Genomic DNA, 19,937 nt, shown 5'->3' with positions numbered 1-19,937 from the left:
ATTTGTTTTTGCAATTGCACGGGCGCACACAGTTTTAAAACTTGACATGTTTGGTATCCATTTACTCAACATGACCCCATCTTTTATGTTTTACCCACAAAAATTGTATATTGTTTGTGTGCACTAAAATTCATTTTAGTGGGGGGTTTTCCCACAAAAGTATTGATTTGATAAACATTTGCACAAATATCATGCAACATAACAAAAATTTTCAGCGCCCATCTTGTTTTTGTTTTTTCTTTTTTTCAGGGCCTATGCTTACAGAATATATATACTTGTGTGGGGTTTAAACTATAATATTTGGATATTCTTCTTTTTTTTATCAGATTTTTGCATGTGTACTAAAACTTATAAAATAGCTCCGGTACCATAGTGGTTAAACCTGAAAATAGTCGTCTTTCCCTTTTTTTTTTTTTTTTTTTTTTGAAATATAAGTGAATGCAAAGTGATACTGCTTATATACTAAACGTACCTGGACTGTTTTTTATATTTAACACTTTCTTATTGTGGTTTGTTAATTAATATACATTTTGTATGTCAGTTGTATTTGATTATTGATTATTATCAGTTTTTGATTATTTTTTTTTTCATTCGCAGTGTTACATTAGCAATATATTACCACATAAAGAACAGGTATGACATTTTACTTATTTTCTCTGAATTTATTCCGTAACCTTTCTGTGTCAGCTTGAGCTACCCTAAACACAATTCAAATACTTTAAAGAGAAATAAAGGCACTCGACAGCCTGGTTTACAAACTCTTTCACCTATTGCTAACGCTGATTTTAAACAAACAAAAAGCAAAAAACAAGTTTTTTAAAATACTTCATAATTGTGAGTAAAGCAATGTCACATAGAAAAAGAATTTTATGATGGTTTCCACATTTTAGTTACTCAGCCAGCTGCAGGGCAAGCGAAGGGCACAGAAGATGCCCTTAGCACTGGATCTCTTTAGATAATCCACAGTGCTCTAGGCATCTTTTGTTGTTGTTTTTAAATGTTTTATTTGTCAAATAAACAATATACTGTAAATGAAGAGGATAAAACATTCATTTAAAAAAACTTTGGGTGAAAAATATACACAAGCATTTGTTTCCATTGTAAAAGGACAGATGCACTCCAATGCATTGTCTCTAGCCTAAGCTACGGTAAGCCCCACTACACCCCATACCTCCACTGTTGGTAAATGTCACTGTGTTGAACAGCCTGCACACCAAATCCATGGACATGTGTATAAAGAACCCATCACATTTAACAGATCTATGTCACAGGGACAAATTTCAGGCTCTGTCTCTTGTCATGAGAAATGTTCGGACTGATGTTCTTAACTGAAAATTTGTCAACCTTCAGGATTTTAAGTCAGCGAACCAGAACAGGCATGTGGAATAAAGACTCCAAACTTATTACACTTTTGAACAAACAATTTGGTCTTATAAAGGATAAGACCATTAAAGAAGTCACCCCCAGATTAAGAACTATTCGTATAAAAATATCAACTTTATTTTGCAATAATTAGGGATGCACTGATACTAGGTATCGGTGCCGATACCGAGTATTTGGGTGAGTACTCGTACTCGCCCAAATGCTCCGATACCTAGCACGAGTACTTCCTGTATTAGGAAGCCAGGCAGCGCATCATTACACGCTGCCCGGTTTCCTGATTGGCCAGTAAACGGCTCCATGCTCTCTCGTCACTTGTGATGAGAGAGCATGGAGCCGACTTCCCGGCCAATCAGGAAGCAGGGTAGCGTGCAATGACTTGCTGCCCAGCTTCCCGATTGGTCAGGAAGCTAGCGAATCCAGGCGCCGTTTAATGATGCAGCGCCCGGCATTCTGATTGGCCAGGAAGCCGGCGTCATGCTCCCTCATCTCATGAATCATAATATTAAAGTGACCTTAAAGCATTAGTTTGTATTGCTTTAGAAAAAATGTGACCTGTCCCTTAAGAAAAAGTATCGGTAATTGGTATCTGCGAGTACTTGATCAAAAGTATCGGTACTTGTACTCGGTCTTAAAGTGGTATCGGTGCATCCCTAGCAATAATCCAATAATGTGGTCAGATGTGAACCAGTATGTTGCGCTTGGTTGAAATCTCTTACGTGCGATTTTGTTTCAATATTTCATTGTGATAATGTAATCTTTAAAACACATACCGGTAAGTGATTTATATCATAGCGCAACATACTAGTTCACATCTGATCACACTGATACACATTGTTGCAGCTGGTACTTTAATTTAATTTTATTCACCTTCCTAGCGCATTCAATTTTGGATAAACAATAATCCAATAATATAACATAACAATTATGACAGATATTCCTTCACCACACCCTTAGAACTCCTATGGTTAAAATTGACCACATTGCCTTCACACTAACACACATTCATCTTTATGTTAATTAAATTGTTGAATCATGAAGACCAATCATATTCTATTTGTACTTTGACAGTAATGGATAAGGATCAGTGTCTTAGGTTACATTCCTTACAAAGAAGTGCGCTACAACAATATGTTAATTGTATTGGATTCAGGCATAACTTGTTACATCAGTAAATGTGAAATTGTGTCGAATACACTTTCATTGTTTGATGTATGATAATCTTGCAGCATATTCTTAAGTTATACATCTGCTCTTCACCTCGTTTTCCTTTGCTTATAATGTTTAAACGTATATTAGATTCCAGATTTATAATCACTTGTAGCCACTGCAAGTTCACTTAAAAAATGCTCGTTTCCTGGCTCGGATTGCTGCAGTGCAATGCCAATTACCACATGCTGTTAAGTTATTGTGGCAAACACACCACAGTAGTTTGTGCCGACTGCACAGATCATGTAAGATCTTACCTGTCGGCTGGCATTAAGTAGTTCTTCTCACTAAGGATGAGAGATTCTAGGAGCAGTTTGATGCTGTGCTTCTCAAGGAACGGTTCTAGCACTTTTCCCATTTATCCACTATTGTCAGTAGTGCTCCTTGTCAGTTTAGACTACAGAACTTTCTGACTAAGCCCAGTTGTGGGAGGGGCGAAGCATGTAAACGTGACCCCGTGACCCAAAGCTCAGTATACCGCGAGCTGCAGCTCGCAATATACTGAGAGCGCTGCAGCCGGGTCGTATCCCGACAATGCTGTTGAGATCCACCCAGCTGCGTGAGTGGCAGCTGGCTCTGCCTATCTAGAGGCAGAGCCAGCTGTGCTCTCCCACGTCCGTTTCTCCAGTCAGCGCTTGAGGAGGGGAGGGGGGAAATCCCTGCACGGGGAGAGATGATTGACGGTCACCGCTCACTGCAGGGAGACGATCGAAGTGAGCGAACGACGGTATGTGTTCGCTCACTTCCGATCTATTGAGCCGACGTGTGACAGTTTCATTGTCGCACATCGGCTCTAACTATGAGAATGAGGAGTGATTTTCACTCCCCTCATAGTTTTCATTTAAGGGGTTAATACAAGATGCACAGACTGATGTATTTTTTTTAAAATACAGAATCTTTCAAATCTCTATGTAGCAGTATTGGAGAAACAGTTTTATAACTTAGAAATATATTTGCTGGCCTACAGAAGGTCCCTGGTGTGCTTCTGTATAATATAATTTTTCACATGAGACAGGTTTAAATATTTAGGTTATGTATTTTTTAAATGTGAAGAATTGACTAATATATATGAACTGAAATATGTTGTCGAGCATCGTTAACAATTCGGACATGTTTATTATTTTTAAATTCCAAATTCTATATGTATTTTAAACTTACCATATTATATTGCAGGGATTCCGATAGATCCTTGGATATATTTGATGAAAAACTACATCCTTTAACAGTAAGTTATTTAAGTTTTAGATGTTTGTAGTTTTTTTTTTTTTTTTACTTTTATTACTAGATTTTTATTTACAAATGTATTACATTTTGATGTTTGTCTAGTCTTGTATGATATGATATTCTTGTCACTGCACATTTTCTGCAGATAAAGAAATAATTTTAACTATTTCAGCTGTCACACCTGGAAGCTCTATTTGGACCCATGTCATTTTTAACTTTTTCTGCAATGGGCCTTTTTATTTGGCAGTAACTTTGTCAATTCTGAATTTAAGAAAGTAATATGTATATCATTTTTTTAGGACCAACAATACTTTCTTTTGCTGATCTTGTATCGTAGTAATGTTACTTTCATGCAATCCGTAGACAAAGTAAAAACAAAAAACTACTTTCTACTTTGATTGTGTTAGTTTAAATGAATGGTATTAGAATACATTTTATTCTATAATATTGTCCTGTTTAAAGTGATGCTATAATTATGGGTCAGGTCCAAATCATTTAAAGTTATTTACAAATGAAATGTTTTTATTTTTTTTCTATTTGTATTCTTAATGCAACAGTAAAAAAAAGTAATGGACATAATAGATTAAAATGAAATTAAATATTAATGGTTAAGAAAATAGAAATAAGCACACAAAAAATCAACAGGAAGAGAATAGCTAAGGGGAGAAGAAAAAGGGGCTGATTAGGGTAGACCAAGGATAAAGTGACACTAAACACATGAGTTAAATCTTAAAAATGCTTTCAAGTACCCCAACTATGAATAAAATGTATTTAATTTGTGTATCACTTGGCTGTAGATCCTCAAATCATCTCTGAATTTGTGCTGACACTGTCCTTCCTTCTGGAGGGTGGCTACTTTTGTTCCCTATGGTCCCTCTGTGTGTGTGTGTTGCAAAGTAGCCACCGCTCCAAACTTGCTCCTGTGATGGACTACAATCTCATGTTCATTTGTATTGAGATTGTAGTGAAGTATATTAGCAAGCTTGGAGCGATGGCTACTTTACAACACACACAGGGACCATGGGGAACATAAGTAGCCACTCTACAGAAGAAAGGACAGTGTAAGCACGAGTTCAGAGAAGATTTGAGGATCTGCAGCCGAGTGATACACAAACGGGATAGATTTTCGTTAATCAATAAAGTACTTGAATGCAATATTTTTTTTCTACTTTGTGTTTATTTTCTGATTACAAGTAAGACAGAAACAAACATATGACAATGAAAAATGTCCAGAATTCTCAGCAGAGAAAATATATCCAGCGGGGATACATAACATATAGATGTATGATGTGACAAAGGCATTGTATATAACAATTCTTATCAACGCATAGATCACAAAAACAATCATTAGGTAATATCATGGAGAAAGAGGAAGAATAGGAAAGAGAGAGGTAGGAGAAACTGTCTCACATTCGGGTGTCCATCGTTCCATGGGATCCAGGGACAGAAGAGGCTCCATGGGGACTTAGGTTAGGGAGGTCCAGAAGTTTGCAAAGGTGCCATGTCCTATCGAACCTACCGATGGTGTTTAACTTTGCTGTAAGGTATTCCGAGTTATGAATTGTATGTGTACATTTTAGTAGTTTGAGATACGAAGGAGGGGCAGATTGTCTCCACTTTGCACTCAGTGCAGTTAAACATCCGGCAGCACTAAGTATGTGGTTGATCAATCTCGTGGAAGTTTTTGACATGTGGAATCGGGAGACCAAGCAATAAGTGAACTGGCTCCGCCGCATCCACCAACCTGGTAAGCAAGGTCATACCTTGCTGCCAAAATGTACCAATTTTGGGACAATCTCAATCTATATGGAGAAGACTACCCACAGCTTTTGTACATCTCCAGCAGGTAGAAGGAACTGCAGGGTTGATGAAATGCAGACCCTCTGGTGTGTAATACCAATTTGAATGCATGTTTAGGGTTTAACTACTAAGTGTAGTTTCACTGTAATAAGAGATTCAGGAGAATGTGAGGAGATTCTATTCATGTGAATTTGCTTTAACTGTCACCATATGCAGATCAATGCTCACCCCTTCAGATGGTCTGCAAATGAATGAAGGAGAGTAAATACGAAAGTAACAGTGTTAATCTGGCCATATGTCAGCTGTTGTTGAACCAAAAAAAAAAAAACATGTGGACTGAACGCTGCGGGGGAAAAATAGAGCATCCCTCCGTCAACGCTACAAGCGTCTTGATCGAGGAATCCACGCTGTTTCTTTTGTATTCTGGCAGTGGCCAGCAGCCCCTGTCAATACTCTGAGAGCAGGCAGCTTATTGGCTGCCCGCTCTGTTCATACGAAGATTTTCCAACCGGCTCCTTTGATCAGATGATCAAGGGATGCCAGCCGACAGTGGCACCCACTGTGGAAATTTCGAGTCTGCAGTGTATGGCCACTTTTAGTTGGTCTCTCTCTCTCTGTCTCTGTCTCTCTCTCTGTCTGTCTCTGTCTCTCTCTCTCGCATTTTTGTTTGTGCTATTTCCAGTGTCTACAACTGGTTAGGGCTCATGTTTTACCTGAGGTTCTTGCTTGTAAAGCTCAGTGGTTTCATTCTGTATACACAGCAGGAACACATGAACATCAAGTTATTGTAACCTTATAGTTTTTGTTGACCAGGAGTGTAAACCACAGCCAAAACTTCAAATTACACTTGTATTATTTGTTAGACTTTTCACCTCAAAGCACATACAAGTGAAAAAACATTTTGACCAATATTTTGTTTTGCTATTTCAGCATTAATGGTACAATTACATACGTGGATCACTAATATGTGACCTTGGAATAACAGAATATTTAAGAAACTTCTTGCAAGAGGGTTTCATTTTTTTGTCCTTGCAGTTTCAAAGACCGCTAAATGCAACTGTAAAAATAGACCTTACCTTCGGAGGTCAGATCTGTAATGCTGTGCACAGTATGTCTGCCAAGATTCTGTGATGACATCCCTGTTTTCTTGAATAGGAAATGTAATTTCAGCAGATCGGGAAATGAAGCCTGGATACATTGATATGTCTGATTGCAATATAATGTTGTATGCAGCTGTACTTATTGTACAGAGATGTTTCAGATCTGATATCTGAAGGTAAAGTCAATACTAATGCAGAGTTTTGCCACCTGCTCTCCAGGCGTTCTTGGAAGGCTGTGGTATGAGATGGGGAACAATAAAGAACTTGCATCGGTCTTTACACACAGGTATTCGTAAATGGGATAGCAAGAAGAATAGCATGGAAACATAGACATTAATAATCCCTTTGAACTTGCCACTATTACTGTGTTTGTTTTTTACATTCTGCAATGCATGATGGCTGTTTTTGACTTTTTCTTCTTTCAACTTTCAGCGTGAAGAAGTAACGGATGAATACTGTAAACATGACCCAGATCATAAGCACATTTACCGGTTTGTACGGACTTTGTTTAGTGCAGCCCAGCTCACAGCCGAGTGTGCAATAGTCACTTTAGTAAGTGTTTTAACTCCTTATGTTTGTAAGTGCTAAAAATGAGAGAACCGGAGAGATGGAGATTTGCCGTGTTTCATACAAGTACACAACTGTTGAATAGCTGAATCTGCATCTTATCTGCTTGGGAATTTTTTTTTTTTTTTTTTTCTATGGTGCCTCCCCTGACCCACATTAATGCTGGGCATAGGGTTAATAACAGCCCATATGCTTTGAGGTTCAGTAGGTATTATAAGAGAGGTTCAAATGAAGCCCCCATTAGAAACCACCAGTTGGCTAATGGGCAGTGAGCTCTTTCACATCACTGGTGCCTGAAATGGTGGTGTTGGAATGAGGATATAGGTGCACCTTTTATGTAACTTTCTTGACCAGTAATTGTAGTTTGGTTGCTAAGCTTGTCCAGATGAACTGGTAAAGAGAGCATTTGAACCCCTTCCCATCTTGATCATGAACAACTTGGTGAATGATAACAGTTGACATCTGTTTATAAAGGTATTAGGGTCAATCACACTATACATGGGATCCTTGCGTTTAACACATGCTATCACACACTGCATGCTTGGTGAGGTGCATTGCCATTGACTTTTTTACAGTGCCGTGCTTGCTGCGGTCGTGCAACCCACTTGCCTTTTCTAGTGGAAAAAGTTAATGCATGCACAAGTTGAGTTACCCTTTAAAGGAGAACTATGGGGTCAGGGCTTTTCTTCATAGTTCTAAGGATAACGGGAGGACACAAACTAGCATTCTCCCGTCACCCAAAGCTCAGTATACCGCAAGCTACAGCTTGCGGTATACTGAGACGACGCAGCCAGGACTGATCCCAACATTACTGTCTGGATCCACCCAGCTGCGTGAGTGACAGCTGGCTCTGCCTATCTAGAGGCAGAGCCAGCTGTACCCGCCCCTCCCCGTCGGTTCCGCCAGTCAGCGCTGGAGGATCGGGGAGGGGGGGAATCTCTGCAGGGAGCCGTAAGTGACAGTCACAGCTCTCTGCAGGGACAGGATCGAGAAGCGAGCGACGTTGTGTTCGCTCACTTCCCGATCTATTGAGCCGACCTCTAACAGTTTCATTGTTACAGGTCAGATAGAACTATGATGCTGAGTGATTTTCACTGGCCTCATAGTTCTCCAAGTGAAAATAATTCATAGCCGTTTTTTTTCCTGTCTTCACTGACCCTGCCATCATTTTAAATAGAAATTGTAGGGTTTTAAATTTGGGTAGCAAATGCCCCAGCATAATTTTTCTGCACCCTTCAGTCCCGGAGTGAATGCATTTGAAATGTTGGCACGTGTTTTTAAAATGCTGGCAAAGGTATTTGAATGCTTTTTGTCTTTCATTAGTTTTACCAAAATTGGGCCACTAGAGGTCGCCATTGTGTTGGCTATTATTTTCAGGTTTGCACAACAATACATTTCCATTCATTAAAAGTACCCTATTTGTCTATAGCGGTAGTTATAAAGTCATTTCAGCAAATATATTTTATTTAGATGTTACTGACATTAAATTACATCCAGGCCTCTTTTCTAGGTTTACCTGGAAAGACTTTTGACTTATGCTGAAATTGATATATGCCCCTGTAACTGGAAGAGAATTGTATTGGGAGCTATCTTGCTGTCTTCTAAAGTTTGGGACGATCAGGCTGTGTGGAATGTGGACTACTGCCAGATACTAAAGGATATTACTGTAGAAGACATGTAAGTCTTGCTTTGTGTAAATTACAATAAGTTTGTGTGTATAATTTTTATTTATTTAACTAGAGCTTTCACAAAACATGCAGTCAGTTCTGGGATTTCATATTAGAAAACGTGCATCCTGTGGTAAATCTTTATTTAGCTGGAAAGACTTTCTCCACTTATTTGATTAAATGAATCAATAATAATAATATAATGTGTAGGTTCCACTTTAACATTGCTATGGGTGACTAATGGATTCTGTCTCCTTTCTTGAATTTAGCTGAACAGAGCATGCTTCAACAGTGACCTCACCTTCAGCACACACTTTGGTCTTTTGCCAGTGAGATTCTACCCCCACCATATAGATTTGTCTTTCCTCAATGAAATCCCACCTCTACATAGATGAGACTTAGACACATTTATTGAATTACTGCAGCTTGATTCATAAATATGTTAGGGCTGGTAATGATTAAAATTTTCGTGTCCGATTTAATCTAAGCTGCTTGCTTTAATGTGCCAAATTTCTACTATGGTTGCTGACTTAACTCGGAGGCCACAGGTGTACTTCTACTTCTCTGCCAGATTTTTTTTTGTCAGATATAACTTGCAGCTGTAGTGGACTCCGAGCCCTTCTGTAGCTGAGGCTCTGACTGATGAGGTGTCCCAAACACCCTTGATGGATGAATTTGTTACTAAAGGACCACAGGCAGCTGCCATAGCTCCCGAGTTTGAAGATACCTTATTGGTTTTTACTAATGCAGTGTGCATCATCTTAAAATTAGAACAGCAGCCTGTAGCTTCTTCTAGTGCTGTTACAGTACTAGTCTGAGATCCCTAAAATGTCCCAAGTCTACTAAAACTTCCAGTATATGCCTTACTTGAACCTGTTCTGTATGGTGTCTGGGGAACTCCTGACAAGCTTTTCGACTTGTCTGTGATACATGTATTGGTTCCTTTAAGCCCGCCTCATTATACCCTATCGGGCTGTATTTTATTGTTGGTCCCCAAGCCTTGCGCTGTAGAAGCCATAGTTTCCTTGTACTTTGTTGATTATGGCTAACAGTACTTTGCATGACTCCACCCACTATCCTACAATTAAGACATTTCCTTTATTTTAGGAATTTGTGGTGGAATGAGGCACGTTTAATACCTTCTGTTCTAAGAATGCTATGTTGTGCTTTATTGCTTTTCAGTGATTTCAATAGGTACTGTTTTGGCTTATTTTGGAGGAGAAAGGTAGGATGTTTTGTATGCGAGTCTGTACTGCTCCATTTAGTCTAAAATAGGGGTCTTAAACTCAATTCACACGGGGGCACTCAACAAATGTTTTTCTCCCAATGGGGGCCGCTCGCCAAATTTCATACTTCAAAATAAAATGTAACTATATCCGGTATGGTACTACGGACACACACACACACACCCTATTCATATCTGTAGGTTTAAAGTGACATTAAAGGCAAAAAAAAATTCCCTCACCCCAACGTTAATTAAAGCATTTACCTTAAATGATGTCTTATAATCCAATCTTCTTTCCTGTAGTTTTCAGACTTCTCTCCAGCGCTGCTGCAGGTCTGTGATCCAGCGCTGACTCCTCTGAGCTTGCTGGCACATACTCTCCCACGGTGTCTGCATGCGGGTGCACGCTGTCCATAGACTTACCTTGTGTCTTTCCTCGCATCCCAGGCCAAAAAATGTGAACTGCGCATGCGCCCGCCCCAAGATGCTTTGCGCCCCCCTGTGCAGTTTCACATTTCCGGACAGGAGCGTGCAGGGAAGACACAGGTAGGTTTAAACCGCTGTTAAAGCTTTTTTTTAAAAAGTTTTTGCATATATCTACTGCTTGCTATATGCAAAAAAGCTGAGGGTTTAGAAACCCTTAAAGTGTGATTAGCTATTCCTGTGTCAGGAATTTGCGTTTGCCTGCAGCAGGAATCCCTAATCTGCTGTTTACAAGTGGCAGCTGTCACCCATTCAAGTTAAGGATCAAGTGACAGCTGCTACATGTAAACGCCTGCACACCGCATGTAATATGTGAAAAGATTACATTTGGTTAAGAATCCATCACTATCCCTGGACGCATTGATTGTGCATCCAGGGAGAGTGTTTTCTAACCGCATGTAATCATCCGCACACACACATGTTAAATATAATACAGAGCCCCCTCTCCTGCTTACCTTTTTGCAGGGAGGGGGAAAGAATCCTGGTTTTTGATTTGACTAATCAATCCGAGTGCTGGCACAGGAGCAGCTATGCAGCGCCTCTTGGGTAGTGAATGTCGGAATCATATGGTGCGCATTGATTAGTAAATTTGTGCTTGGGCTGGATTGGGGCAATGCATTGGAGGGATGCACTGCATAGCTACCTCCAAAATATTATTCATCTTTCCTGTGCATACCTAATGTTTTGCTTATACACACTGGGTTTGATGAACAGTATCTTTGTGCATATATTGTATGCAATTAAAATGTATTAGAGCAGTGGAGAAAGAAGCAACAGCAAAGTTTATTTAGTGCATTGATCAAGCGATTTAAAATTCCAATTGATTTGCATTTCTATAGGCCAGTAAGAAAGGAAATTGTGTTTTGACCATGGACGATTCTGCAGAACATACATTTAGAAACATGCCCTATATGTATGAAACATGAATTAAAGGGGTTCTAAACCCTCAGTTTTTTTTTTGCTTATATCTACTGCTAGCATGCAGTAGATATAGGCAAGAAGTGTAAAAAAAAACCGCTTAAAATCATTTAAAACTTACCTCGTTATCGCCGCTCGTTCCCGCGCCGAGAATCAGGAACTGCTCGTACGGCCGCAAAGGATCTTGGGGCGGGCGCATGTGCAGTTCCGATTCTCGGCCGGGAGACGAGCAGAGACGCAAGGTAAGTCTATGGACGCGTACACCCGCCTGCAGACACCGCTGGATCGGAGAGACAGAGCAGTCAGCGCTGGATCGGAGTGACGTCACACCGCCGGAGGGACAGATGAAAAGATGGGGAAAGAAGAGGAAGATCGGAAAAAGAGACATCATTTAAGGTAAGTGCTATCATTAACATTGGTGGGAGGGAAACATTTTTTTGCCTTTTAATGTCACTTTAAAACTGTAGGATTTCTGTGTTAGAGGGTGTTTGAAATTCTATGCTTATGTTTAGGGCTGCAACTAAGGATTATTTTCATAACAGATTAGTTGGCCAATTTCTTCTTTTTTCGATCAGATAAAATTAAAATAAAGTCTTATTTAAAACACACAAGTGTTAAAAACATAACGTTTAGTTCAGAATAAAACTGCATGCACATTTTTATGCATGCACATTGCGATACTGCTGCACGTTCCAGTGCGGGCGGAAGGTGTGTTTGAGGTGCCATTGAAATGAATGGCACCACAACACACACCCCACAGCAGAATTTTTTAGGTCAATACTTTTCCGACTTTTTTTTTATTTTTTTTAAAATAACTATGTATTAGACATTTTAATTTGTTTCATGGATTTAGAATCTGAATTGTAAAACTCCAATATAATATTATCCAAACTTTTTATTTAAAATATGGAACACACACACACACACACTCTTCCAGAAGCGTATTTGTGAGGTCAGGTACTGATGTTGGACGAGAAGGCCGGGCTCGCAGTCTCCGCTCTAATTCATCCTAAAGATATTCTATCGGGTTGAGGTCAGGACTCTGTGCGGGCCAGTCAAGTTCTTCCACCCCAAACTCGCTTATCCATGCCTTTTATGGACCTTGCTTTGTGCATTGGTGCGTAGTCATGTTGGAACAGCTTCCTGTTGTTCCAATCCCCAAACTGTTCCCACGAAGTTGGGAGCATGAAATTGTCCAAAATATCTCGGTATGCTGATGCCTTAAGAGTTCCCATCACTGGAACTAAGGGGCCAAACCCTGAAAAACAACCCTACACCATAATCCCCCTTCCACCAAACTTTACACTTGGCACAATGCAGTCAGGCTAGTACCGTTCAGACACGTCCATCAGATTGCCAGACAGAGAAGCGTGATTCGTCACACCAGAGAACACGTCTCCACTTGTCTTTGTTATAATACCACTAACAGGTGACCGTGGAATATTTAGTAACAAGGAAATTTCACGGATGGACTTATTGCACAGGTGGCATCCTATCACGTTACCACGCTTGAATTCACAGAGCTCCTGAGAGCGACCCATTCTTTCACAAATGTTTGTAGAAGCGTCTGCATGCCTAGGTGCTTGATTTTATACACCTGTGGCCAGGGAGGTGATTGGAACACCTGAATCCAATGATTTGGAGGGGTGTCCCCAATACTTTTGGCAATATAGTGTGTGTGTGGCTCTATATATCTGTGTGTGTGTGTATAATTAGAGGTGCACTGAAATGCACATTTCAAAACCGAAATAAGTCAGTTTTTATTTAACTTTTTCAAATTGTTAAAAATACTTTTATTTTTTATAAACTTTTTAAAAATATTTTTAAATATTTGTTATTCTTTACTGTTAGGTAGAGATGCACCGATACCAAGTACCGTACTCAGTACAAGTACAGATACTTTTTGAGCTCCTAGACTAGAGAAAAATTCAAAAGTTAGGAGCCAGCTGTCGTTTGTACGGAGCTCCTGGGATTTGTACATCTCTGTTTTTAATGTATGATTTTGTTTTTATAAATGTAAATAAAGGGATGCACCGATACCATTTTTGCAAGTACTGGTACTTGTGCAAGTACGAGTACTGATACATTTTTGTTGTCATGTGACAGTTTTTCTAAAGCAATATTGTCTAATGATTTTCAGGACAGTGGTAGAGCACCAGAGTCGGGTCCCAGCTGCAACCCTGGTAGTTCTCATGAAAATGCCAAGTATCGGCATTGGTACTCGAAACGTATCGGTGCATCCCTACTTTTAGGGGCTACGGGGAAATATTAGAGATCTAAACAGACCCCTGATATTTCCCTTTTTAAAATAGAAAAAGAAATTGGGGTTCACAGAGTCCTCACTCTCTTTCTGCAGCCCCTGTTATAAATGAACAGGAATCCTCTGTGTTCCTGTTCATTCATAACATGAGAACATAGTATGTTTATTATAACCACAATCGTGAATGAACAGGAGGTGATGTAGATCACTCCCATTTACTCATGAGGATATAGTAACAATACTCTGTCCTCAATTATGTACAAACACTCAGCGATCACTGATATCGCCGAGTGTTTGCATTGGCTCTCCTTCCTGACAGCTGTCTCAGGAGGCTGAGCGAGCGGTGCAGGGAGGAGAGCTCGGCGTCCTGTGACAACATGGGCTGTCTCCGCCCACACACCGCTCTGCCGGACTGTGACAAGAGGCTAAGCTGTGTGGGAGGAGAGATGCCGGCCGCTCACAGCACTCGCCTCCCGCAGCACTCGGCCAACTGTCCGTTTCTCTCCTCCACACTGTGAGGCCAGCGGGGGAGGAGAGAAAGGACGGATGCACCGCTGTATCCGCCAGAAAATGTCACTTTCGGACGATATATTGGTGCATCCCTAATATAAATATATATTTATATATATCTGCTCAAAAAAATTCAAGGAATACTTTGAAAACATATCAGATCTCAATGGGGAAAAAATATCATGCTGGATATCTACTGTATACTGGACTGGGTCATGTGTTAGGAACAAAAGGATGCCACATCTTTTGATGGCAAAGGAAAAATCATCAACCTACAGAGGGCTGAAGTCAAAGACACCCCAAAAATCAAAGTGAACAAATGATGCAGCAGGCTACTCCATTGCACTGAAATTTCATTGCAGCAACTCAAAATGGTACTCATTCGTTTGTATGCCCCCCCTCCTCTTATGGATGCCTGACAATGTCGGGGTATGCTTCTAATCAGATGACGGATGGTGTCCTGGGGTATCTCCTCCCACACCGGGGCTTCACTGAGATTCAGGTCAGGCGAGCGTGGGGGCCATTCAATGGTATTCCTTCATCCTCAAGGAACTGGCTGCATACTCTCGCCACATGAGGCCGGGCATTGTCGGGCCCTTAGGCCACCCTCATGAAGTCTGTTTCTGATTGGTCGGACATTCACATCAGTGGCCTGCTGGAGGTCATTTTGTAAGGCTCCAGCAGTGCTCATCCTGTTCCTCCATGCACAAAGGAGCAGATACCGGTCCTGCTGATGAGTTAAGGACCTTCTACGGCCCTGTCCAGCTCTCCTAGAGTAACTGCTTGTGTCCTGGAATCCCCTCCATGCTCTTGAGACTGCTGGGAGACACAGCAAAACTTCTGGCAATGGCACGTATAGACGTGCCATCCTGGAGGAGTTGGCATGCCTGTGCAACCTCTATAGGGTCCAGGTATCGCCTCATGCTACCAGTAGTGACACTGACTCTAGCCAAATGCAAAACGCCGCAAAGAAGCTCATGTACATTTTCAGGCGTAGGCCGTTTTGTAGCGTGTTCAGACGGGCTGAAATACGACAAGTTGTGAACCATACCCATAGAAAACAATGGGATTTTCATGTTTGAGCGTTTTGTAGAGCGTTCGTAGAGCGTTGAACGCGCTACAAAACGTACAGGTGTGAACCAGGCCTAACTGACCTGATCAATATCCCAGGGGTTTAATTGACTTTGATGCTATACTCTAATTAAAAAGAGTTACTTTAATTTTTTGGAGCGTATGTATATGTAAATATATATATATGTGTGTGTGTGTGTGTGTGTGTGTGTGTGTGTGTGTGTGTATATATATATATATATGTGTATATATATATTACACTCTAGTACAGCAGAGATGAATAGGAATATGTAAAGAAAGGTATATATTCTTTTGTGCCTTGCTTTACATTTTCTTTTTCTGAAAGCATTTACTTTTTTAAATACAACTGTGTTTTGCCATTTGCTTAGGGTTGTAAGGAATTGCTTGTAAATTCATAATTTATTTTTTTTTGTGCTTCGTTTGTGGTATTTTTAAGACAAAACAACCTGCTACTACATTAAAGATGTGAGCTTAATTTGATGCCAACCAAAGAAAAGTTTACACAATTGACCTGATTCCAAAATATCTACTACAGCTATAACATAATTAGCTTTATGTAATGAAAAATAGAGCTCAAATGTGATTATGTAATGATGTAATCTCAAGTTATTCCTCTAGTCAATTAGAAATCTACCATTGATGCATGCGCTTCAGGATTGCTGTTGTACTATCCTCCCTTAACTCACTTGCAGACACACTACACTAGAGCAGATGAAAGGAATGGTACTTGCTGTTTATTAGCTCTGATGAACTCTGCAACATTATCACGGGATTGATATCAGGAAAGGGCTCTTTTTTTATTATTACTAAAGTACAGACGTATCCACAAAAGAAGTGGGCACATCACCAAGGCAACAAATGGATCGGCACAGAGCTGCAGCTATTATCTTGGTGAAAAAGGGCTCTTCAGGCAATATGGACTCATCCCATAATAAATAAATAAATGGCACTATGGAACAAGGAATTCCCCTGCCCCCCTCACAGGCATAAAAGAATCAAAACTTGTCAGATATTAGGATCAGTAAACAGCCACGACCACTGGCAATCTTAGCTGCATCAATAACACACCTGTTGCCTTTTTTTTTCCCCAGTTGTCTTTTATTGGGTCTCACTAGAATGGCCTTGCCCGTGCGTGCCCGCTAGGGGGCGCGCGCGAGCAGAAAAAAATTGCCGTCTGGAGACGGCAACCCGCAGATGCTGCAGTGCCGTCCGTCCGTTTTTTTACTACGGGCGGACGGCAAGAGGTTAATTTGTAGGTACTAGACACCTGCTCCACAGAACAGTACCCTATATTTCATTACAAACGAGTGAATGATTCATCTCCGAAAACTGCATATTAATTACTAAATGATGCTGCTCCTAAAACTGCACATGAATGACTAATTGCTATAAGCAGGATTTCCAATTACTGCGTACAGCTTGGGTGGTAATATCTACAATGTCTCAACAGTAAAAGAAGTACAAGAATGAGATCGCTGTTTGTTTTTATGCAAAATAACACCGGGGTCTACAGAATAAATTACTCTCAATCCGCAAATTAATTCTATGAAAAAGCTATTGATCTCCTTTACAAATGCGCATGAAAACATTTTAGGAACCTGTGAGTGTTGGATATTGTAAACTAAAGTATTGTGGGGAGTGGGAGAATATAATTCTGTACACGGTAAACTTGAGTAATCCTTATTGCGGGAGCACAGGCTAATTATGTGTGAAGCGTTCAAGAGTGTGGAATCGTTCAGAAGCTTTTGGACGATTTCCCGAGGGACCATAATATACAGGGGTACAAGTACTCCTAAGAATGAGATGATACATGGACCTATACACATCAGCAATAGGTTGGACTTGTGTCTTTATTCAACCTCAAATACTATGTAACTGTGTAATCACAGTTCTACCAAGCCTTCTAAACTTTAACGGAAACCTGTACTGAGGAAAAATGTAGCCAAGTCTTTCTGAAATTCCTAGTTGCCTTGTTGAACAGTTGAACTGCTTTTGGACATCATGACTGTATCTGAATCCCTATGTCGCTCAGTGGATGAGAAAGAAAATTGGATTTTTGTGCTTACCGTAAAATCCTTTTCTTGGATTTCAGTGAAAGACACTGGTCCCACACCTCTGTATTTCTGTTCATGCTCTTGGTACTGCTTTACCACAAAACTGAGGTGTGCTGGGTAGAGGGGGTTATGCAGGTGCAGGCTTACAGAATTTCTGTTTGCCAATGTCCATTCCTTCTGTAGGTGACAGTATAACCTGGCTGTATCTGAATTACTGTGTCCCAATAAGCAAATACAAAAATCCTATTTCTGATGTTCCAAATGAATTGTGTATGTTCATTCACATTGTATCTTTAATTCCGTTATCAGGAATGAAATGGAGAGACACTTCCTTGAGCTCCTGCAGTTCAATATTAATGTCCCTGCCAGTGTATATGCCAAATACTACTTTGACCTGCGATCTCTAGCAGATGACAACAACCTTAATTTTCTTCTGGAACCTTTGAGCAATGAAAGGGCACAGAAACTTGAGGTAAGATCTGGTTTTCTCTTGTTCTTTTATTGTGTAAATGTTATATTTAGTCAGTGCTAAAATATGTTGAGCATTTTTTTTGTTCCTGTTACTTACTGTCCAGACTGTTTGTTTTTCCTTTTTATGGTTATTAAACATTATGACTTATAAAAAGTGTAGCGTTTGTTTCCTGTTATATTTATGAAACATTATGACATATAAAAGTGTTGTATTTGTTTTACATAGGCTATCTCCAGGCTGTGTGAAGATAAGTACAAAGACATGTCTAAAGCTGCAATGAGAAGGTCTATCAGTGCTGACAACCTAGTGGGGATTCGACGTACTAATGCCATCATTTCCTGATGCAAGTTCAACAGGCATGAGGCACAGCTGCAACATTATTGGCGTGCAACATGGAACTGCAGGCACTACCAAGCTTCCCACACACTCTTGTGTACACTATTTTGAGCCAGCAGTGTCTTCCAGCACAAAGGTTGTGGGGGGCAAGAGAAAGTGAATCCAGGGATGCTGCAAGCCCTTCTCAAAAACTAGCATACACCATGGGAACAGAGAAGAGGGTCTAGTAAAAAGCAGCACAGCTGTTTTACACAGGATAAGTGGTGTATCAAAAGTGAAATCCTTTTCTCAGACATCCCTCAACCCACCTACATTTGTATGCTTACTGTGTAGGCCTATAGCTGTGACTGATACTTTTTAACACTATATAGATTGACATTTTAGGAGCTAAAACACTAATTGTGTATTTTTTTTTTATTGTCATATTTTTGTCCTGTTGTCCCGCTTTTTATTTTCTATCATTTTGACTTCAGCTATCCATGATGATTTAATCTGCATTTTTCCAAACCACGCAAAGCCATAGCTGAGCAAGTAAAAAGCTCAGTCGTCGGAGGAAAAATGTAAATAATTTTTTTTCCTTTCATGCTGGGAAATTTCAGAATGTGCTTATCAATCTGGTTTATTTCTGTGTGCAATGTTTCAACTTTCAACAATCCACCAGCGCAACCACTGCAAAATGGTTAGGTTAGTATGGTGACTGTCCAAAGAAATTTTTTTTTTTTTCTGTTTTTTTTTTTTAATTGAATGGGAACTGACTTGTACTACTGTAACTAATGGTGCTCCCCCATAAAAAAATTATGCATTCTCAGACACTGCAAAACAAAATAAACTTTGGACTTTTTAACATTTTATACCACTTGCTCATCTGTGAAGTAAATATGTGTTTTGTGCACCCACCTGCTGCTAATGATGGTCCATTAGTGCTGTCTTCTCTTCTTGAAATGATATTTTCGGCTTACCATGAATACTTTTCATGTCTATGGAAGATACCAAGTGCTCTCTTCTACCCTAACTAATCTATACAGATTATCTCTGTTGTATATAAATGTGGAAGTCTTGCTGTGATCATTTCAGGCACTGAGTTAGGACACTGTACTATTGCTTCAAGATCAGTAGAAGGTAACCTGGTTGGTCCATACCGAATTCAGGTAGAGATACAGATATGTCTAATATTCTATAACACGAAAAGGTCAACACTAACGTGCACAAAGACAAAATCTGCTAAATTCTCTAACTCCTGATGAACTCAAGAGATAGGCGGCTGAGCTGATCATAATCGACTGTTAAACTGCTTGTACAGGGAAAGTTTGTTTTTTTTGTGCACTACAACAAAGATATTTTGCTTGACCTTTCTCCAAGCAACCTCAGAGGTATAAAGCCTGTTTTTATGTATTAATAAACTGCAGTGAAATGATCAATTCAGCAACATGTGTAGTTGCTATTATAAATACTGTTATAGGTCGGTTTTTTTTTTCCTAACCATATTTTTAGTTTTTACAGTACAATTTATAGTGTTAAAATGTGACTGCTGTGGTCAAACAGTCTCCTGAGCAACACTCTATTAACTGTTTTTGACTTGACATCCAAACATTGCACATAGCCTAAAACCTTCGGAAAGATCAAAGCCTAATTTAACATGC

The 19,937-nt window shown here is 39.9% G+C and overlaps 1 protein-coding gene across 2 annotated transcripts in view; it reads left to right on the top strand.

Annotated features, from left to right (window-relative positions):
• CCNYL1 (cyclin Y like 1) overlaps nucleotides 1-18,828 on the top strand; it is a 49,467-nt gene extending 30,639 nt beyond the window's left edge. Inside the window, exons 5-10 of one of the 2 annotated variants that reach the window (XM_018560387.1) lie at nucleotides 598-633; nucleotides 3,763-3,814; nucleotides 7,146-7,265; nucleotides 8,791-8,957; nucleotides 17,799-17,961; nucleotides 18,187-18,828. In XM_018560387.1, the coding sequence (XP_018415889.1) occupies nucleotides 598-633; nucleotides 3,763-3,814; nucleotides 7,146-7,265; nucleotides 8,791-8,957; nucleotides 17,799-17,961; nucleotides 18,187-18,303 (655 nt within the window). In that variant the 3' untranslated portion in view covers nucleotides 18,304-18,828. The remainder of the gene's footprint in view (nucleotides 1-597; nucleotides 634-3,762; nucleotides 3,815-7,145; nucleotides 7,266-8,790; nucleotides 8,958-17,798; nucleotides 17,962-18,186) is intronic. The other variant, XM_018560388.1, reaches the window with a different exon arrangement.
• The last annotated feature ends 1,109 nt before the right edge of the window (nucleotides 18,829-19,937 follow it).

Source organism: Nanorana parkeri, unplaced genomic scaffold (genome assembly GCF_000935625.1).
Source record: "Nanorana parkeri isolate BGI_ZX_2015 unplaced genomic scaffold, ASM93562v1 scaffold453, whole genome shotgun sequence".
NCBI classification, from domain to species: Eukaryota; Metazoa; Chordata; class Amphibia; order Anura; family Dicroglossidae; genus Nanorana; species Nanorana parkeri.
Note: the sequence above shows the minus strand (reverse complement) of the source record. Positions and strands in the feature narration are given on the sequence as shown.